This window comes from Leguminivora glycinivorella, chromosome 11 (genome assembly GCF_023078275.1).
Source record: "Leguminivora glycinivorella isolate SPB_JAAS2020 chromosome 11, LegGlyc_1.1, whole genome shotgun sequence".
In the NCBI taxonomy this organism is placed as follows: domain Eukaryota; kingdom Metazoa; phylum Arthropoda; class Insecta; order Lepidoptera; family Tortricidae; genus Leguminivora; species Leguminivora glycinivorella.
Genome location: NC_062981.1, coordinates 2,030,797 through 2,054,852, shown reverse-complemented (window position 1 = coordinate 2,054,852; position 24,056 = coordinate 2,030,797). Strand labels below are relative to the sequence as shown.

The window sequence follows — 24,056 nt, the reverse complement described above, 5'->3', positions numbered from 1 at the left end:
CATAATTAAACAAATATTAGAATTAAGTGATTTGCAGGGTTTTCTAAACCTAATGATTCAATGATCATTGGGTTTTCTAAAATAAACGAGTGCCTTAAGAAATTCATTTCCAAATCGGAAATGGCTCATTTTTCAACCAGTGACTGATTTATATATCTATATTAGGATTTTTAATTTTCATTACAAAATAAAATGTACAAATCAGTAAAATAAAATTTATTCACTTGACCGTTTGCCACCAACGAAAACAACCTTAAAAAAAACAAGTGTATTTTTTTAAACTTGCAACTCATAAATTGTAAAATGGCCGCTGTGTGATGTTTGTGGTGATGTTATTTGTGTTTTGTATTGCTGAACCGTGTTTTTAAAGTGAATTTTGGCTGATAATGGGTGAGTATTATGGTTTTCTAATGCCTTTATATATAAAATATAAGTTGGTTGTTACAGCTTCATTTTGCCGAACCGCTGTGTACCCAAACTTGATGTACTGAAACCTGAATCCTTTTAGTTTGTCAGACTTACTGGCCTTTGAGAGAGTTTACCTGCACGTAAATTAATGTGTAACACCTTTAAATAAATCTGTTATCTAATAGCAATAAAGCCAATTTTAAGAACTTGTCCTGTTGTCGAAAACTAAGAGTTATTCGTGTGCCACTGTTACAACAACAAAAAAAAACGAATTGTCCAGTTATAGTTAAATTTGTTTTTTCTTAACTACAAACTCTTTTTTTTTGGAATAACGCATATTGTATATCTATTATAAATTATTAAATAACTGTAGTACTTATATACATTATAAAACCTGCAATGAATTGATTACAATATCCTTCTTCATGACTTGAAGTGTTAGATACTAATATCTTTTGCATTCAATTTCATTTTTTTTTAATGAGATCTGACATGCCATTTTAACTAAACATTTCTTTTAAGCTGCTTAAAATAACTGAACAAGAAGATGCTTGTATTGTTATCTCACTGATCTGTTAGCATATTTGTCAATAGATGTCACTACAGTACAGTTTCCTTTATCTAGGAAGGGTGCATGGAGATAGTAAACAAAAACATTGCTTGCATGGAAACTGTTTTTGAAAGACATTCTGATACCAACCTTGTAGGATTTATCATTTGTTTGTGACTTGCTTACAGAAGTTAAAAGAAGAAGATATTTTTAAGTTTTATAGTTTTTATACTGCTACATGTTGCTGAAACTTTTTGGGATATATATATAATTTGTATTGCATTCCAAGCTGAAAATATATATATAGCACATGGTGAGATTGGTGAGGAGTATTTCAAAATATAATCCTTAAGTATTAGTATTCTTAATGGTTAAGAACCATTAAGAATAGCTTTCAACTTGTGGTATAAAAAAAAGAAAGGCTTTCATAGAATTTGAATGCCATGTTTTTTGATACTGAATTATACTAATGGTTTTGTTATGTAAGTTACCCTTTTCAAATAAATATGAATGTCAGCTGTTGTCTTATTAAAAATCCGTTATACGAGGGCTGATTGGAAAGTTCGCGGCCTGACCATTAAAAAAAAAACTTAGTTTCTTTTTTCTGCCGTCATTTTGAACTGTCATTATTTAGTTGTCATCCCGCGAAATTTTAATTATTATTATTATATTATTTGATACACTAGCAGCTGATAGCTGATGCGTGTATATCACTGCACTTGTTGTTGCAATAAAATTAAATGCAATATTTTAAAATAAGTTTTTCCTCTCATTTAAAAATACGTGTAAGCAGTTTTTTCACAATGGATAATTTGGAGCAACGTGATGTAATTAAATATCTCCATAAAAAAGGATTGACTGCGAAACAAATTTATGAAGATATGCAGTGTACATTAGGGCAATCCGGTCCATCATATACGATGGTAAAAAAGTGGGCAGCTGAATTCAAGCGTGGACGAGTCAGTATCGCAGATGACCCTCGCTCCGGGAGGCCAACTACTGCGACCAATCCAAATAATGTGGCAACTGTATGCAAAACGATAATCCAAGACCGACGGTTAAAAGTGAGAGAAATAGCCGACATCGTAGGCATCTCCTATGAAAAAACTCAAAACATTATAGTTAACGAATTAGGGTTTTCCAAGGTGTCGGAAGAGATGGGTTCCAAAGCTCCTTTCAGTGGAACAAAAAATCACTCGTCTAACAATTTCACGCGACTGTCTAGACCTGTATGAAGCTGACCCTCAAGACTTTTTGGACAGATATGTTACTATGGATGAGACATGGGTCTACCACTATACGCCCGAGACTAAACAGCAATCAAAACAGTGGGTTCGTGCTGGATCTCCGCCACCCAAAAAGGCAAAGGCCATTTTGCCGGCAAATAAAGTTATGGCATCAGTGTTCTGGGACGCAAAGGGTGTAATAATGGTTGACTATCTCCAAAAAGGTACGACTATAAACTCGGACTATTATTGCGAACTTTTACGTCGATTACGTCGACTTTTACGTCGACTTTAAAAGTAAAAAGACCTGGAGTGCTGACAAAGAAAGTTCTTTTCCACCAGGACAATGCACGCGTGCATACGTCACTAAAGTCAATGGCAGAAATTCATAATTGCGGGTTTGAATTATTGCCGCATCTGCCTTATTCACCCGATTTGGCACCATCGGACTTCCATTTATTTCCAAACTTAAAAAAACACATGGGTGGTAAGAAATTTTTGACCAACGACGAGGTCCAAGCTGAAGTGGATACCTATTTTGAAGGCCTGGAGGAAATTTTTTTTAAAAGTGGTATAATGGCTTTGGAATCCAGATGGAATAAGTGCAAAGACCTTAACGGGGACTACGTAGAGAAATAAAAATATTATAAAAAAACTTTGGTTTTGATTTCATACTTAAGCCGCGAACTTTTCAATCAGCCCTCGTAATATGGCTTAAATTTAGCTTTTTGAGCCCCTGGGGAGTGCGCCCCACAGTTTAAAAACCGCTAGACATACATTCATGTTTATTCATCATTCCCGGTGGCGCCTGTGCCAATTCTCATTCAACTTTAATTGAAATTTGAATCACTGGATTTGACTTGGTAGTATTTGAATCATACAAATTGTTAGATCAATTGAGTTAAAATGGTCCTGATGTCATGACAATAAGTCCTTGTCAATTTAAAATGTAAAATAAGTAGCTTTCATAAAACTATAGGGGTATGAATTAAAGGCCATGACATGAAATGCTACAATGTAACAATCATGGAAAATAAATGATGATAGATGATGACTAAAAATGCTAAGATTGATCTTTATCCATTGGCTTTTTTATTATTATTTTTTCTAATGGATTTCTGTAGTAGTATCAAAATTAACTAGTACATTCGGGAGAAAATTAGATTTAGGTAGCCACGTAATTATGAAACTTTGTATTACAAGACAAAAACACGAATTGAACACCTAGAGGTGTTCCTACAGCAATAAAAATTAAACCACATTTCCTGCCACATTCTTACGCGATATTCTCACCTAAAAAGGGGTATCAAGATTAATTCTCCCATATAAATCGGGCCCGTGTCGAATCCAATTTCGTGGTTACCCATTTAAGGTAATATGGGGGCTTACGTACCTACGCAGGGCTGTGGGCTGCCGAGTAACTAATGTGAGAATCCTGATCGGAGGTATTTTTAGAAACAGGTACTTCTTAGATGTGCGTTTATAGTGCAGTAGCAGAGTGCAGAGTGGTTAAGCACTAGACTAACTGGCGTGTTATTTCTAAAAATATAAAAACTACCTAGTTGATTTATCCCATTAGATTTTTATTTCATTAGTAGGACGAATTTCAAAGGTCAACACTAAAACTTTATTTCTCACCATGTGTGTATCAAATCAATTTAAGATAATGTGTTATTAAATGATATATTGATTGAATAAATTTAATATTCTTACTATTGGCGCCCAGTTTTATCTATCGATCGATGGGTAGTAGTATTTCCTGTAATTTACATACGTAGTTAGTCAGGTACATAATATCCACAATTAAACACCTTAATCTTTTCTTATGCGTATAAACGTAAAATATGAATTATCACTATACTACCTGCGATTGTCAGCCCTGCCTGCAGGTATGCATTGTATCGGATCGAGTACACAGTACATTTCATAAAACCAGTATTTTAATAGAACTACTTACATACGACATACATTGTCTTTACCGCAGCAACAGTACATGGACTTAGATTACGTAAATAGATTCATGATTTCTTGGAAGGTGTACTAATTCTTAGAGCCTATCGCGAAGCCCGAAAGTTTTTCCTCTCCGTCGCACTTGATAATGTGTACTTAAGTGCGAAAGATTTTAATTTTTAATTATTTTCGCCGGGTCTACACTGATCGAACAGCCTCGTCTTTGCCTCGCCTGAGCCAATTTGCTCGACAAGATGACGGTCCTCAGTGAGGTGTTCAAAATAGTTCTTGCAGCTTGGGTTACCATCTTCCATTTCCTCGCAACATCACAAATTAGTGATGTTAAAGTACTGGTTATATTTGAACTGCGCCGTAGGTGTCAGAATAAGTGCAGCGTACAAAGACGCTTCTCCGAACCATCCGACATTGAGATGGGTCGTCTTTAATAATAATAACAATAAACGGATATTAACATAGATATGATTCGTTAGGACTGAGCTCGCAGCCGTATAAGAACAAGATCTATATGCACATTAAGTAACAAATTATATTGTTACTTAATGTGCATATTTTCTACTTAGGTACATTTTGTTGTATTTCAATATCATTTAAGCTGCACGTATTAACTCGTAGAGTTTACATTGCGTCATGAATATAAATAAATAAACTGAACAGTAGATCATTCATATCCTTCTATTTTCTCCGAAGTTTGCGGTTTTCCTCGTGATCTCAGTTGCAAGTTGTTTACTGCTAACATAGATGAAGTATTGCTAGGTCGCGTCCTAGTTATGGGAACTTTCATAGTGAATCAGTTGCAAATATAGTCGTGACTTTATATAGCTGTGATTTTACTGATCTTTGCCCTGTTCTATGGCCAGATACAAGGCAAATTGAATAATTAAACTTGCTTTAACAGTGAAACAATTACAAGACGTATCATATTTTTTTATGGATATTACCTGAGTATATATATAATATCAGCAATTATACTCTAGCTTTATTGAAATATTGGGATCCTTAATCCGAATATTTCAATAAAGCTAATCTCATTATTCAATATATCATTGAATAATGAGGAAAATTGTCAAACAAATTAGTAGGATGATGAGCGCCTGATCAATATAGGTATATATTTCGCCACTATTGAGTAGCATATTTTTCCATTTCCAACCACTTCTGCATTGCTGCTAGATTGCTAAAAAAAACAGATTTTCTCTTATGGCGACATTCGAAGTCATCAGTCAAAATAATTAACATCAAATCAAACTAATTTATAAATGCCCATAACAGTCTCAACACTGACCAATTTTTATTATACGTCATTTACTACATCAAGCACGAAATGTATATTCGCGTGAAACACTTCCACTCGGATGTCCAAGCTTTTGTGGATCTGCTGCAATCGTACGCTATCAGCAGCAGTCGACTGTACTTCCCATATTTATGTCCTTGACTGTACAACATAAGCGTTTACAAACCTGCCCCCATTAATCCCCCGAACCTGCTCAAAGGCCGTCTCGCCCACTCCCCCATTGTATTCCGGAGCTATGCTCGAGAGGCGTCAACTCTCCTCCAAGTGACAATGTACAATGCGCCCAGCCCCCTGCATTGCTGCAACTTGTAATGGAAACATCATATTGTGACTTTCTGAAATGGTTTTTAAAATTTACATCTTGAGTAGCATTAGTTTGTGATGTGGGGTCTAAGGTTAGACGGACTTAAAATTTTAATCTCTTAATTAATGAACATTTTGCCACTTTTATTCGCCTACTATTTGTTTTTACATTCATAAACCTTATGATATGTTACTTATGTTATCAAAAATATGCAACCAAATTAAGAAAAATCTTTATTACGTTTACAGTCAATTGCTACGCTACGACTACGACGCCACTGTTTCGAACAGTTCAAACAAAGAAACAAGTCCAAAATCCAACTTTTAGTCCTTACCGTTTCTCTGACCTTTGAATAAGCAAGCTGAATATTTTTGGTGTTTAACTCATTAAATATACTCGAAAAGGAGTGGCCTAGTTCTGAACGCTAAAAGGAAGTGGCTCTTTCTTATGTAAATAAGGCAAATTCACGTGAAACCAAACTAGGCTTAACAAGATATACTTGCATTTATGGAATGGAATCTGTTTGCAAGAAACGCATACCGGCTGGACCAATGGTATTTACTATCTATCTATACTATTGGTAATATGTATTGGTATTTGGGGACTTACAGTGCCCTGATACAATAAATATTCAATTATACTTCCGCTGCTCCAGCAGATTCTGGGCTCTTATTCTGTATTAATTGTCTTATGCGCTGGTTTTTATACCAAATTGACTGCCCTGTGCATGGCCCCTTTTTAATTATGTGTCCCTTACGATATTATCAAGGGTAGAGTGGCTGACGTAGCAGTCCTCCGACAATGCTCACCAAATTTATAGTTAAATTCATCAGGCGAGCAGTGATCCTAATGGACCAACGTATTGTCCATTTCAAAACTCCATTAACAATGCATCGATCCGTAGCTCCGATCTGATAAATCCCAAAAACACGAGTATTGTTGTTGTCGAGCCAAAAAACATCATTTACAGAATATCTAAAGCCAGATTGAGCGATACATAAATTGAATTGAACCTGCCACCGATCGTTTAGCTCCGGCCATTGGATTAATGAAAGCGATAAGCTTGTAGAGATTTTAAGAATTTGATCATGGTAATGATTTTTATCTTGACGATATATGATATAAGCTGCGATATTTAGATTATCATCCTGAGCTTTCATATGCTTTGATACCACCAGATAAGCCGAGAAATGTCAAGATACAATATTATGTTTTAAAGTTACAGGCATGTGAACCTCAGTATAAAGGTTTAATTTCGTCTGGCAGGTGTCGTTATTACTTCATAAGATTTATAATTGCTATTAGTTGTTTAATGTTAGACTTCTGACAACGGCAGCTTGTCATGCTATAAAAGGAGCTATAAAATAGTCACTTCTCATTTATTATTTTACTAAAGTGGGTAATTGGCTACTACCACAACAACTAGTAGGCAATTTCAAGATCTCTGAAGTCTACATTTTTCCGGAGCAGACCTTTGACTCCAATTGCCTCTAGGAGTTTTGTGGTTGTGCTTTTGCTGATCGCGTTTGATGTTGTGTATGAAATAAAAAGATATAGTATCAGTCTCATCAGTATCCTGGCATTTGCAGACCGTCAAACATTCCGTTCTAAATAATATGGATCACTTCCAAATTTATTCGCATCGTCTGACGTCACGATTCTTTCGTTGTGACTACGTACAAATCCACGCGCACGCGCCGCGCCGTTTTGTTTACCAGCCGACGACCGAAAGGAAATACGGACAAAGTTTACACATCGGGCCGTTTACCTCTCTAAAATGAGGTATTTGTTCTACAACAAGCCTTTGTTTAGGTTTAAACAATGTATGGATAGCCATACAACATTATGCGTTCAGACTGCGAGACCTGATTTGGATCTGCGTCCGTGTACTTGTTTGTTTGACTGCAATTCATTTATTGACCGTTTTTCCAGTCGGTTGATTGTCGTGGGAAACTGGGAATGCTCTGGATAAGGATGGAGCTAGACATCTTGTTTAGTTTATCCAGCAATGTATTTCTAATGGAGATTGCAATTTATTTTTAATTGCGCTTAAGCGTTCGTTGGAACCGCTGACTGAGTGAACGATAGATCTCGAATGTAGGTATCTATAACGATTACATCAGCGGGTTTGTTACATTACATCTTATTAAACAATCCATAATAAATAGATACATATTTAAAACAGTCGTCTCAAACATTCTTGTTCCATGCATTATTAATTTATACCTCAGCATTTCAGATTGATCAATATTAATTTTTCATAAGCATTCAAGAAACTTGTCTATCGATTTTCGATAATATAAAATTAATTCGCGCTATCAACATAATGAATTCAAGATCTTTATGTATCTCAAGAGTCTCAAGACCATATGAATAGTTGAGTGGGGTCGTAGGGGCAGATAACATACCCGCTAACATTCGAAGCGAGGAGATCTCCAGATAGCTGTCTTGGGTGTGGGCATGAGCATCGATGTAAGCTCGATATTAAAGCAATTTTACACTGAATCGAATGAGCATGGACTCGAACACGTGGGTTTCTGTAATGTAAGCATTGCGATTTGAACACCCGATATGGGCGTAACGAATTGTTATGGAGACGGCTAGACGCGTTTGTTTTGGTCTTGTTTCTCGTTGTTTTTATGTAATAGCGTTTAGAATTACATGAGCTTTTATGATTTTCTTTTAAAACTATTCAAACGATTTTACGTAGGATTTTATTACGTTTTTAAATGTTGCCTTCGCTTTGTTTTGTCGTACCCAATATGCATAAGATAAAAACTTCGCCTGCATGTTTTGGATATATTATCTGTATACTGTATAAGTACGTGCACAGAATATATAATAGTACAATACGTGTCTTTAAAAACATGGCTAAGAACACTCCTGACTTGCTCAGCTTTCAGACAAAAAAAAAACTAAATCCAGATCGGTTCACCCGTTCGGGAGCTACGATGCCACAGACAGTCACACACACAGACAGATAGACAGACAAACAAACAGACACACACACACACACACAGACAGACACGTCAAACTTATAACACCGTTTTTGCGTCGGGGGTTAAAAAATATGGTTATATTTTGGCTGCTTCTGTTCATAATAATATCCCTTATAATATATCGTAAATATCTAATAAATCTCCAACATAAAATATTGTTGATATCGATCGCAATATTCGGTACTCGGATCTCAACCACAAATATAAGAATAACCTAGTTAAGTAATTTCAAACGATGCCTCTTATATCGACACTGATCTCTCGATAATCCTGTTATTTATTCTCCCCGTATCCTTCGGTCCTAATACCATCATATTATTTATTTTGGAACTCCGCTGAGGACGGTAAGCCAACTTAATGGCCTCTTTCCGTCTTTACGACGTATTTAAAGGATTCACACTTTTAATTTGAAAAACATGTCGGATTTTTGGGTCTAAAATCCTAAATGAGGTATTTGTGTTGGCGTTGAGGGTCTCGTATTTTATTAGAATTATAAAGTAAAAGTTTATAAGGATGAAGATAATGCCAAGTAAACATGGTCGAATATATAGCGGTTTTCTTTTTTTAAAACATACATATAATCTCGCCTAGGTATCCCATAAAGGGGTAGGCAGAGCACATGAACTACTCTAGTTTCAGTGCCACTCTTGGCAAAAAGGAGTTGAAAGAAATACAAATGGTGACATTGTAGTGACAAATTGCCAGCCTTGCGCCTACGCCACAATTTAACCTATATCCCACAATCGACGTCTACAACACCCACGGGAAGAAAGGGGGTGGTAAGATTCTAAACCCGTCTCGGGATATAATGTTTTTAATACATAACGTGTATTAATATAAAGCTAAATTTATGTCGATCCAAGACCCACAAAGGGTTGTAGTGCCATCGGAAGTAGGTAAGTAAGTATGTCCCCATTTTTAAAAAAATGTTGAAGGATCATTATTTGTCTACTTCATAAACTTTCTGTTTTCCAAGAAATTTCATGTCGTTGAAATGGTCTCCATAGTTATATCTCATATATTGTTGTATTTATTAGTATATGTAGTCTATCATAGTTTTTATATTTGTAGTATATGTATTTTATTATATTGTACATTTAGGTACTAGCCTTCTGTTATTCTTTTTTGCACCACCCGTAAATTTTATTCCGATCGCCACTCGACTATCTGAAGGTTGTCTGTAAGAGACCGCTGTTTTAGCGATAAGACCGCCTGTTGTTACCTACCACGTTGTATCTGTTCTGAATTATGTTTCTTTTCTTCTGTAGTGTGCAATAAAGTATTTTATTATTATTATTATTTGTATGTCTTTCCCATCACGGAACAATGGTGTTCCGGACCTTTGGGAGGCGTGCGCGGGGCCGAAGCCAACGCGTAGAGGCCCTTTCGACACTTTAATGAAATGTAAGGGGTACACCGAGCAGATGTTGCCCTTGCCCGTATCATGGGACACACGCAGAGGCAACACCCGCCAGGGTGTAAGGACTATTTGAGAGTTAATGGAATCTAAAATGAACTGGTCTATTTTGATGAAAGTGATGGACTAAATACTGGGCTATGGATAAAAAACCGGACGCCTGCCTAATAAAACGGTATCCAATTTTATTTCCGGCAGACGGTGACTCGTCCCCACAAGATGGGCCCCCACAAAAAGCGACATCCAAGATGGCTCAAGGGCAACACCGGTGTGAGAACTCAAGGGTGTCGAGAGGTGTACACCGCTTTCTGCCCAGTGGCTGTTAAGCCACTGTACCAACTCGCGTCTTATGCAAATTTTCACTTCCACCCCTGGGGCATGTAGCCCTAACGACCCCACTCTGGACGGCCAGCCAAGGCAAGCCAGAGGTAGAGAGTCCTGTCCCACCCACCCGCCTTACGGGTAACAGAACTCCCTAGGAGCACTCGGGTACGTGGGGTCGCTGTTCCCCAACAGCTCGCCACAAGCTGCCCTGCGTTGACTGATTGCACTGGTAAAACCAATGGGCGATGGGGTCGTCACATCCCTACCCCATTATTATTATTATTATTATGTCGATCCCTCTGAGTCAAACTATAAAATTAGATCAAATATCGCAATCCCACAATTTGTATTCTACCTGTACCAGTTCCAAGTAGAATCTTGCAGTAACTTCAACCCTTAATTTAATTAGCAAGGTGCTAATTAAATGAAGCCCTCGAAACAAAGGCCTGCATTGAGCATGAAACACGTAAACGCCTAATAGTGTAACGGGCTGCGGTTGCGCTGCGGCAAGCAAGCAGCAATTCAGGTAATGGGGCAGACGTGATAGTGTAGCCATGGAGTTATGTACATGTATAATGTATTGGAACACTTTGATAGAAACTAACATGATACGATGTCGACATGAAACAGTGCTCATGTTCTGTTTTTAACTCCCGACGCAAAAACGACGGGGTGTTATAAGTTTGACGTGTCTGTCTGTCTTTCTGTCTGTGTATGTGTCTGTCTGTGGCATCGTAGCTCCCGAACGGATGAATTTAGATTTAGTTTTTTTTGTTTGTAATGAAATGAAAATCGGTCCACTATGTCGCGGTCGGGGCCACGTATACATACATACTAAGGACTTGTTGACGTTATCACGTAGCGTATGTAATCTATTCATCGGTCCATGCGAGAGAGCATGACCTGCACGGCATAGACCTTGGAGTGGCGACGCCAATCGCCATTGGTGATTGGTACCCGCCTTTGATCACAGACGCGAATGCACTGAAATGCGTTTTCCGACACGAGCAATCGACCTGTAATTCCTCCAATTGATATTCCGCGATGTGTTATTATTGATGCCCGCGATTGGCAGTGCGTGGTGTAGCTGTGTCCGCGCTCGGCCGCGTAACCATCTGCAATTTGTACGTACGTGCGAATGGTCCTTCCCTAATTGCGGTTCTTAGTTCTCAACTTCGAATTTCTACGTCGGAAATGACCAATTATTTGACAGAGCTAATGCCACGACATTACCCCTCATTTTCTTAGTTAATATTGAGACCTGTCAAGTAATTGCGTATTTTTGCATGACTGCACCGAGAACTATAATTTTCTTTATGTGTTTAGAATTCTCTCTTCAGTTAGCACGGAGTATATAAGGCATTATATATGTCTAATGCTTAAATGCCCGCGTGTTCATATAATGGGTGGCTTGCAACAGAATGCCACTTAAAGTCGGCATGGACACGTACGCGGCTCCACGTATCTTATTGAACGTTGCAATCTGTGTTCCTATTAGGGCAGACGGTGGTGCGGCGCGTATATGGGCATTAAATGGTCGCCGCGACCCGCAGTACCGCGGTTAACACGCCCGGCGTCGTTTTTTGTGGGAAGTTCCTTGCAAACGAAATTACGCCCGATTCGGCGCCGAGCGGCCGCCTCCGCTCCTCTTTTTGCCTCGTCCTTCTACTTTATTATTTTTATTTAACACCTGCGCCCGGTAATCTGTGTTCGACGATCTCCCGAACGCTTAACTCTTTTTCTTATTGGTCTCGTCCGATTTATAGCGTCGGAGTTTTGTCGGGCGTTAGGTCAGTTAGGTGTCGTTTAATTTCCCCGCCCGTCGCGGTGACAATCGATTATGCTCGCCCTTGATTATCAATTCTTTTGTGGCTCGACCTCTTGCCAGAATCGCCGGATTATTTAAATAAATCGTGAGCTTAACTTAAGCCGAGACGCAGAAATATTAATTCTAATTTGTTTGCTTATCTTTTATTCAATATTCGGAATTTTCTAATACCTACTCATAAAATGTGTTATTTCTCAATAATCTGTATATGATCCGCCTCGCTATTCGTTTTTTCGATCTGTATATTTTGTTTTCGAATATCCAGAGGTGAACTTTTCTCTAGCCGAACCATGATGATGATCTCCAAAACCAGTCTACCCTTATCACCTGAAAATCTATTAACGTAGAAATTGTTCGACCTTGTACGGCCCTAGCGTATTAGTTAATGATGTATTGTCCCGTTATTGGTGAAGAGCCTTAATTGCCGCTACCGAGGCTGCGCCGGCGCCGGCCCTATTATTAAGTTATCTCTAACGCGCAGCATTCATACTTTCGCTGACTCATCGGGAATTGTAACACACACCTTTATCACGACTTTGTACAAATTGTTCTTACATTATATTGGTAGGTATAAACCTACAGTGTGGGTTGAATATTATGTTTTTGTAGATGTAAAGCTTAATAGAGTCACGTTACTCACGTTCCACCTATACGTTCTAAGTGTACCTATTTCTGTGTTGTTACTCTGGCTTTTGGCTTCTTATTTACTTAGCATATCCTTTACGGATGTCGGCTACAGCAGTCCGGAACTTTTCTCCAATTGCAATTTCTGCCTGGCGTTGCAAAATCTATTCCTTTCCAGCCGCTCCTTGTGTCCCCTTCGCCGTTCGATTTTCCGTTGTGAACTGTTGAATATACTAAAGGAATCGGGGATCAGAAAAAGACGCATTTGTTTTGAAATTTCCGGTTCGTACCGTACCGATCCTGCCGAGGCTTTGATCTGAAGGTACCAGCGTTTTATCAGTTGCAACGAATAAACAAACACAAGTCTACCTAGCGTCAATGCTAGTCAAATCTAAAGCTCTAACGTTGGCTTTTTCCATAGACGCCGACTCTTGGAAGTCTAGTGTAATTTGAGGTGCCTCTTATGCGTCGTATATACTTACAAAATTATAAGTAAATCTGCACTGCACGCACCTGCAAAGAAATAAAAATGTGCATACAGCCTGCTGAAAGGATCTGACTTGTAGATTCTGCGCGTATCAACACTATTGTGATCGCTGGTCGAGACTAGGGCTTGTGATATACGTGTTACACGCGGAACCGTAGCTACGTAGCCTTAGCACCGGCGGTGCTAAGATCCCGTACTACACGGTCACGTCAAAGATACGTATCCGTTTCTGGATTCGGCTACGTTCCCGCGAATCTCGGCTTCGGCTCCTCTCCGCTCGGTTGTTGAAAGAGAGCTTGTAAGTGTCGAACGGACCCTTCGCATTATGTGTTATACTCGTGGTCTTTGCATTGATTTGATTCCAGATGTTTTTTTAAGTAACTACATATTCGTATTATTCTGTTCTCTGATAACCAGACATTATGAGTTTGTACAAAAAAAAACCAGAGGTGGTATTGGTGGGATTTTTGAATCTCACCGGTGCCTTGTTTTGTATGCAGCCGATGACTATTTAGTACGAAATAAGCCACCCGATGAGAATCAAAAATCGCACCTCAAGTAGGTACTAGGTACCTACTTGGGGATGTCGATGAATATGAAAGTCCATCCAAATAAATATATTAATATCTCTAATTAATATTTACTCCCTAGTAAGAAATGCTACAGGTAGACCAATGCAACAATTTAAAAGTATTTTAAGTGAAATAATAATATACACCGTTGTTCATAAATATTATTACTGGCTGGACAACCGTCTTTCGTCGGTGAAAATACTAAGAAATAGTTGCACGTGCAGATAAAGATAACAAACAATAGTTTGCGGGCCATTGATAATAATCACCTTCAAGGCTTTGGGATTTACCTGTTAAGTACCATGTGTTCCTATTGTTTGTGAAGTTAAGTGAAAGCAAAAATAACAAACTATTTGACTACTTCGGATACTACCAACTATAAGACGCTGACTGTACATGTTAGATTATTTAAAAAAAGTTGATTAATTATAGTGTGTCATGTGAATGAAAATTAGAATTTTACCTATTTTTTTATATGTTGATTATACGCGAATTCTTTTGATACACATCTTTTACAATTTGTACTGGTCTATTATTTTTGCCTCCAACATAATATTTGCATCTTATTATTTTTGATCACTCTTAAAACTTTATTTAAAATGCAAAAATATGGAAACTGAAATTAAAAACTCGCCCCTTGCATTACATTCGGGGGTCTTAGTGACACGCATAAAATCTACACTAAACGTCACGGTCACGACTGGATCCGATCTACGTATAAATAAGATACGTATCTCCGTGTACACGTAGCTACGTATCTTAATTACACGTAGCCGAATCACACGGAGCAAACGGAGCGGATCTCCGTTGCCGAGTAACACGGCAACGGAGATTCGGCTACGGGTACACGAAACACGGTCACGACCAGGAGCTCTAGTCGAGACGTTACGCAAGATCTGCGATCGGATATTTAAATACTCGGCGCCGGCGCACAGGAAAATTACAATCACGTTGTTTGAGATCGACAGAAGGGTTGTCTGGTATAAGTAATAAAAAAATCTAGATATGGACACGATCCATGAGAATTCTTGGTTTCCATTATTTAGTTGTAACATGTTTGCTTTTTATATTAGCACTTTTTTACGGCCGAAAGCGTAACACCTGTTTATTTAGTGAAAATGCTTTTTAGGGCTTCTTATCTTTATCTTTATAGTTTCGCCATGTCTGTCTGTTCGTCCGTCCGTCCGTCCGTCCGTCCGTCCGTCCGCGGATAATCTCAGTAACCGTTAGCACTAGAAAGCTCAAATTTGGTACCAATATGTATATCAATCACGCCAACAAAGTGCAAAAATAAAAAATGGAAAAAAATGTTTTATTAGGGTACCCCCCCTACATGTAAAGTGGGGGCTGATATTTTTTTTTCATTCCAACCCCAACGTGTGATATATTGTTGGATAGGTATTAAAAAATGAATAAGGGTTTACTAAGACCGTTTTTTGATAATATTAATATTTTCGTAAATAATCGCTCCTAAAGGAAAAAAAAGTGCGTCCCCCCTCTAACTTTTGAACCATATGTTTAAAAAATATTTAAAAAATCACAAAAGTAGAACTTTATAAAGACTTTCTAGGAAAATTGTTTTGAACTTGATAGGTTTAGTAGTTTTTGAGAAAAATACGGAAAACTACGGAACCCTACACTGAGCGTGGCCCGACACGCTCTTGGCCGGTTTTTCTTTAGTATTTTTTAGTAATAACTAGTTATCTGAAATTATCAACAAAACGTTAGAAAATGTCCTTAAATATATGTAAAAAAAAGTAGTCCTTGTTAATATTATTATGGATTTCTTCGCTTAGCTATATTTCTCTTCTGAAATCACAACACAAGAGAACTGACTGAAGTTTATATTACATCATGTTTAGAAAACTTTCATATCTGGTTACAGCAATGAAAGGTAGCGTTCGCTGTAAAGCAGCACCTCACCTCGAGATTGTTTAAATATATCATTCTTCTTAGAACATAATAGCCTGTTATCAAATATTCAATTATATTTTAGAACAAGTTCTAATATCGGAGGTGACCTTACTGGCTATCAAACGGTTTTAATTTAATTAATGAACGCGTTAATTTGGGCATGATTATCATGTGGGCGCTAATCTTTATGCTTTGGGTTTCCGTGTTTCTGGGAATTATTAGCAACTTTAGCGGCTTCTATGCTCTAATTACCTTTGTGATCTTCACTTTCGTCTGATGATTATGATGATGATAGGTGGAAACTCCTATGTGCTTCATCGGGCTTCCATCCATCCATCCATTTCTTCCATCTCTAATGTCAAATTTTATCTAAATTAGTTGTGATTTGATCATAAAGAGAGAACATGTATCTAGTAAAAAAAAATTACATGTTGCTTTATACGAGAATGGTAGTGAAGAAGTAAGTTGTTAGCTTTTATATTCCATGTTATTTTTAGAAGACATAAAACATACGATATACGATCAATCCTTGATCTAAACTAAAATTCGTACTGCATTGAATTTGGTCCAGCTTGAATCATAAATCAAGCTAATAAGAGCAATAAGTTTATCAGTTATGTAGCCATAATATCCTTATAAAGGACATCTAATTAAATGTTGTGGTGTCCAGTTTAGATAAGGCGGGCTACTGTTAAATTGCGAAATTGCTCCAAAGGCTCGAAGGCACGAGTTTACCTGCACGAGCGCACCAAAAAAACATGACAGTATATGCAAACCAGTAGATGATTACTGTTTTGTAGTTGAATGTAAAAGTCGTAAGTTGATATGTTTTTTTTAAGGATGCATACGGCTGTTTGGAATGAGTAGACAGTATTTTTGAGAAAATATGTTTTGTCTTTGAATACTTTGCTTTTGCTTCGAGAAAATTATAATCGATATAGAAAAATGAATAATTCATTGTGCATTGCATAGGTAGATATTAATATCTTAGGTTAGATATATTTTCTGCCGTTGATTTCATAATCATTGAATAGGTATATCTTGCAAATTGTCCAAATGGTTACTATGAATAGGCTTCAGATAAATCATTTATAAAAGTATGGAAAACTGAATAATATAGAAAGGGGCTGCAATGTTTTCGAATTGATCTGTTATGAAAAACAATACTATACAGTATTCATAAGTCGGATCGGTATTCCGACCAGACCCGCATTATAAAATAAAAACAAAGTTTTGAGAAACACGGCCCCGTGGCGCCTGCGCCGACCTTCCAACTAATCTGCTCCACGTACACACATCATCACCCATATCTCTAAAATTATAAAGGTCACAATGCCTTGTATAACTAAATTTGTAAGTTTGTTTGATTATAAATCATATTCGCCTCCTCGTGCCCTCAGAACGCGTGTTTTTACACGAATCTATCTCATCAAGAAAACGAATAAAAATAACGTTTTTATGAAAAACGGCTGACAGTTCGAATGAAATTCTCGTAATTATCATGGGGCGTGAGGAGATTGTATTTGCAGTCTGACAAATTAGTTTAAAGAAATACATTAGTCTTCTGAATGAACCAGGGTATTTGTATGCAATATGATAATGATCAATCCATCAGTCCCGAAATAAAATGCTTTTGAAAATGGCACCTCAACAACCTTAAGGCGGTATATAACTTATTAAATGATGCCATTCCCGTTCCGTTGCAAAAGGCACCAAATTGTAGCTTAAGCATAAGGACGTTTCAACAAGTAATTTGTATCAAGATATGAGCAAATTTTTTTCTTATGATTGACAATGTAGGTAAGTTTTACGTCACAAATGTCTGAAGTCATTTTTTTATTTTATTTTATTTTTATTATCCAAAAATTACACAGCAACAGCATAAATAGTACTGTAGGGAGTTTATTGCAAAACCTTAAATTTTTTAACCAAAGCATGAGACTTGGCACAGTTGTTCCTTATATCAAAATAAGCCGATTAAGATCGGGAGCCTTCGGGAGCCTCCCCCCTGGGGCCCGGGAGGGGGGGTCAAAGTACCGCTTCACCCGGCTTGGTTTGAAAAATTCTAACTTACCCCGTTTAGTTAATAGGTCATGTTTGGTATCGTTTTCGAGTAAATCAATAACGTAGAATTCGTTTTTAGTACTAAAATTATAATTTAATGGTAAATAAAAAAAAAAAAAAAAAAAAATTGAAATTTTCATCCATGATTTACAAATTCAGGTCATCATAAATGACAAACTGTTTGCTTTTTCTATAAATAAAAAATATGACATGATAGCCTATTTAATATAGATTATAAAAAATATAACTTTTATCCACCTTTACTAACATTAAGTTCCACAAAAAAATTACTTTAAGACGCGCGGCGTCGGGACGCCGCGAGCGTAATTTTAAAATGCCTTTATTTTAGAAACTCTATTAGACCCCGTTTAGCTATTAGGTCATGTTTGATATCGTTTTCGAATAAATCAATAACGTAGAATTCATTTTTGGTACTAAAATTATAATTTAATGGTAAGTAAAATTAATAAAAATTAAAAAATTTGAAATTTTCATCCATGATTTACAAATTCAAGTCATCATAAATGACAAACTGTTTGCTTTTTCTATAAATAAAAAATATGATATGATAGCCTATTTAATATAGATTATAAAAAATATAACTTTTATCCACCTTCACAAACGTTAAGTTCCACAAAAAAATTACTTTAAGACGCGCGGCGTCGGGACGCCGCGAGCGTAATTTTAAAATACCTCTATTTTAAAAACTCTATTAGACCCGGTTTAGCTATTAGGTCATGTTTGATATAGTTTTCGAGTAAATTAATAACAAAGAATTTATTTTTGGTACTACAATTATAATTTAATGGTAAATAAAAAAAAAAATATTCATCTATGATTTGCAAATTCAACTCAACAAAAATGTCAACTGTTTGCTTTTTCTTTAAATAAAAAATATGATGTAAAAGCCTATGCGTATGTCACCAAACACCCAGACAAGTTTGGTCGAAACTTCCTTCACGAACTGCTTGGTGTCTGATGACCATGGTCCAAATGTTTCAAATGCAATTGCCGCAAATATGTAGTTGTTTTTTAAAAATGCATATTTGCGCGTTTAAACTGGGCGTTTGCAGCAGCAGTCCCTGGTTTCTGGGCCGAACGTTAGACGTTGGACGGAGCCAAGGTATCCACACAGGTCACGCGCCAAGGGTCGTCCCAGAAACCAAGGCAAAAGCGAGCAACCATCAGGCCGCTTTCCGTCTGCTGCTGACAAGCCGACAGGTTCGAGGGTTGTCGGTATGTTCGCTGTGCCGAGAGCCTTGCGGATTAAATCGTTAAGTGCAGCGTGTCACAAAATTCGGCCAGCACTAGACTGGCAATGGAGTCCGTGGTGTCCTAATGCGTCGGCAGCAAGGGTGTGGTTGGCATGTCTTTAGCCCCAGTCTTAGACAAATGGCAGTATATGATGAAGTAAGGAGGTATGTTCTCCAAGTGTCGATCTTTTCTAGTAAAGAGGTTCTTCCGGCACTCATTCACTGCTGCGTAAGGACCCTTGATCTGAAACAATATGTGCATTATCATTTTATTTAAACAGATTCTGCAACTATCAAATTACAACATTTTGGTGGATCACCTTCACTATTACACACTTACCTATCATACAAAATAATTACAAACTTTAGTAGAATCTGATTAGCCTATCTATGATATTGCTCCATCTCGTAATAGTTTGAAGCCTTGGGTGGCCATGTTTCTCCCTTGTTGATCGTTTCAAGCTGCGTTTATCGTACCTATCCCATACTATGTCTAATCTAGAAACGTTTTCTTTTGGATTTGAAGCTTAGCCAGGCCACCCAAGGTGTCAAACTATTACAAGATGGAGCAATATCAGAGGCAAATCAGATTCTACTAAAGTTTGTAATAATTTTGTATGATACGTAACGTAAGTGGGTAATACTGAAGGTTACGTGATCCACCAAAAAGTTGTAATTTGATAGAACAGTATATTGTTTCAGACCAAGTCGTTGCGTAACGGTGAATGAGTGGTCGAAGTACCTACCTCTTTAGGTACCAGAAAAGATCGACAATTGGAGAACATACCTCCTTCAGAGGCTGCCTTGCATCAGCATATACTGCGCACAGTGTACCAGGGGCCCATTTCTCGAAGCTACAAGTTACAATTTTCAACTGGTTGTCAATGTCTAATATGACAAGTTGCAAAGAGACTTCCGCTTGTAACTTGTAACTTTCAGTTTTGAGAAATGGGACTCAGGGCGTTCTTGTTTGGAGTCAGGCGTTGGTGCCACACCAAAATTTGCCAAGTCCGTCTTCTTGGGGATGGAAGGAAGAAGGAGACGAATGGGTAGTGTGGTACCCATTCGTCTCCTTCTTCCTTCCATCCCAGTCAGGCAACACTGAAGTGGCCAGTATATGCTTAGAAGTTACAAGATGTAAATGTAAATCAGGTTGCAAACACCGATGCAACTGCATAAAGAGGGTAGAGCCTTCTTTATGCAGTTCCATATGTACCCAGCTATGTCTCTGTGAAGGGAATGTATAGTATGAGTATGAGTAATCTGACAATTAGGACACCACAGACTAAACTATAAGTGCTAACTTTTCAGTGTTGGATACTCTATGGCAGTTCCGACTCAATTATAATAAGCTCATTATAATTGACTTTAGTTAACTATAATAATTTCAAAAATAGAACTTCATACAATTTCTATACTAATTTGCGATATTTGGCAAATTTTCCTGCATCTGAAACACATTTTTTTTATCTGTCGCGTTATCGGCCAATCAGAGACGGTTATTACAAACAATTGGTTGCTAGGTAATACGATGTTGATACAACGGTGAACGACTCTATTGACATTAATTTTAACTTGCATGAATGGTGATATTTCCGTCCATTGATGATGAAGATGATGACTCGTAGAAAAAGTATTGTATACAATAGTGATATAATTAAGCTTTTCACTCTTGAACCGTACTACACATGGTACTCGACTGAAAAGTTTTGTATTATATCACGATTGTATAAAATACTATTATATAAATTTCTTACAGGATTCACTACAATGAATAAATAACAGGTACAGTCGGTCTTTAGATCGTGTGGTCCGACCCGAGTGTTGCCGTTGTCGACACCGGAGTCAATAATAATGAATCTTTTTCAATTTATGCATTAACACACCTCTGACACTGGATATCAAATATATGAAAGAGGCGCGTTCCCCGCACACAGTCTAAGCTCGCGTAGGTGAACGCGTACTATCCTTTGTGAATAGGCTTTAATATCATATTTTTATATTTATAGAAAAAGCAAACCGTTTGACATTTATGGTGACTTGAATTTGCAACTCACAGAATTTTTTTTTTTTTTTTTTTTAAATTTCATTTAACATTAAATGCTCATTTTAGTACCAAAACTAAATTCTACGTTATTTATTTACTCGAAAACGATACTAAACATGACCTAATAGCTAAACGGGTTCTAATAGAGTTTTTTAAAATAAAGGCATTTTAAAATTACGCTCGCGGCGTCCCGACGCCGCGCGGCTTAAAGGTTTTTTTTCTAAAACTTAACGTTAGTAAAGGTGGGTAAAAGTTATATTATTCATAATCTATATTAAATAGGCTTTCATATCATATTTTTTATTTGTAGAAAAAGCAAACAGTTTGACATTTATGATGACTTGAATTTGTAAATCATAGATGAAAATTTCAAACTTTTCATTTTTTTTTATTTTATTTACCATTAAATTATAATTTTAGTACCAAAAATGAATTCTACGTTATTGATTTACTCGAAAACGATACCAAACATGACCTATGAACTAAACGGGGTATGTTAGAATTTTTCAAAGCAAGTCGGGTGAAGCGGTACTTTGACCCCCCCTCCCGAGCCCCAGGGGGGAGGCTCCCGAAGGCTCCCGATCTTAATCGGCTTATTTTGATATAAGGAACAACTATGCCAAGTTTCATGCTTTGGTCAAGAAAAAAAAGGTTTGGCCTCTTTTTGTCGATAAACGTCCCCACTAAAAAGGTTTGGCCTTATATCTAGAAAACATTTTGTCGATAAACGTCCCCACTACCGACCGCGCCAGACCGGTCGTCAAAATATGATTGCTCTAAAAGGCATTTTCGTTATTCTTCATAAATTATTTAAAAATAAGTTGTTATTTTATGATGTCAACATGTCATAAAATTAATCGACTTCATCGATGTGTTAATTAGGACCGACCGTCGTATTTCAAGGCGATTTATTTTGTCGAGACAATTTTATAAGATCGGAGACATCCGAATATCCGCTTTTTAATTTTAATTAATTCTCCCACAAATCTCCGGACGTTTAATACCACAATCGAGTATGCCGGCGATATCAAAGCCTTTTTTCTGTCTATTAGATTTATAGTTTTTAACCGACTTCAAAAAAGGAGGAGGTTCTCAATTCGACTGAATGTTTTTTTTTTTTATTATTTTTTTGTATGTATGTTACTCGATATCTCCGAGAATCGTGGACCGATTTTCAAAATTTTTTTTTGATCGAACCGGTATAACCCCGAGATGGTCCCATTGGCACCAAGTCAGGGTCTGATGATGGGATCCTGGAGAAATCGAGGGAACTCTTCAAATGTTATAGGCACATGTAATGTTTTTAGTCTATTTTTCAAAGGTACACCAGTATTTACGTCTGATGGTAATAATTTTATGTGGCTGAGCTGATGATGGAAGGTCAACTCCTCAATGGTTAGGAGTTTAAGGATAATTCTTTCACTACTGTACATGTATTCGGACTGATACATATAATATCACTAGGAACCACTAAAAATCAACTGAGCTGATGATGGAAGGTCAACTCCTCAATGGTTAGGAGTTAAAGGATAATTCTTTCACTACTGTACATGTATTCGGACTGATACATATAATATCACTAGGAACCACTAAAAATCAACAAATAAATAAACTTTTTAACAAAAAATAAAACCGCCTTCAAAAATAAGCGCGTTACAAAACACGGAGAAACTAAAAAGCCAAAAATAATAAACCTTTCAATTCAGATTTCTTATCGTATTGCAATAAGCTAAACATCCAAATTATAAACAAATCAATTATTTTGGAGTCGGTACCAGCCTGCGTATGGTTGGGTGGGGCAAACAGGCAATAGCAAGGCGACGAACAGGTCTGGTACCGACTACAAAAATAATTGATTTGTTTATAATTTGGATGTTTAGCTTATTGCAATACGATAAGAAATCTGAATTGAAAGGTTTATTATTTTTGGCTTTTTAGTTTCTCCGTGTTTTGTAACGCGCTTATTTTTTGTGCAAAGCTATCAATTATGCTAAATGTACAAAAACTATAATTAAATCAGGGACTTATGGCGCTACGGAAATGCCACCAGTTCTTAATCTTTTTAGGGTTCCGTAGCCAAAATGGCAAAAACGGAACCCTTATAGTTTCGTCATGTCCGTCTGTCCGTCTGTCCGTCTGTCCGTCTGTCCGTCTGTCACAGCCGATTTACTCGGAAACTATAAGTACTACAGTGATGAAATTTGATGGGAATATGTGTTGTATGAACCGCTACAAAATTATGACACTAAATAGTAAAAAAAGAATTGGGGGTGGGGCCCCCATACATGTAACTGAGGGATGAAAATTTTTTTTCGATGTACATACCCGTGTGGGGTATCAATGGAAAGGTCTTTTAAAATGATATAAAGTTTTCTAAAAAACATTTTTCTTAAAGTGAACGGTTTTTGAGATATCAGCTCTCAAAGTCGTAAAAAGTATGTCCCCCCCCCCCCTCTATTTTTATAACTACGGGGTATAAAATTCTAAAAAAAATAGAGGTGATGCATGCTAATTAACTCTTTCAACGATTTTTGGTTTGATCAAAGTATCTCTTATAGTTTTTGAGATAGGTTGATTTAACTGTAATTTTGGCAGGTGTATAAATTGACATAATAAGTTTATTATATTTGCTGCTACGGAACCCTTTGTGCGCGAGCCCGACTCGCACTTGGCCGGTTTTTCCATTCTAAAACCTATATAATATGATATGTAAAACTTTAAGTTAGCCAAGTAACGTTATTCTGAATAGTTTAGACATTAATTTGGTTAATGGCGTT

General features: G+C 37.0%; 1 protein-coding gene across 1 annotated transcript in view; it reads left to right on the top strand.

Moving 5' to 3' along the window:
* The first annotated feature begins 306 nt into the window (after positions 1-306).
* The window catches only part of LOC125230797 (bone morphogenetic protein receptor type-1B), a 124,094-nt gene continuing 100,344 nt past the window's right edge, over positions 307-24,056 (top strand). Inside the window, exon 1 of the mRNA XM_048136014.1 lies at positions 307-390. Coding sequence (XP_047991971.1) covers positions 387-390 — 4 coding nt within the window. The 5' untranslated portion in view covers positions 307-386. The remainder of the gene's footprint in view (positions 391-24,056) is intronic.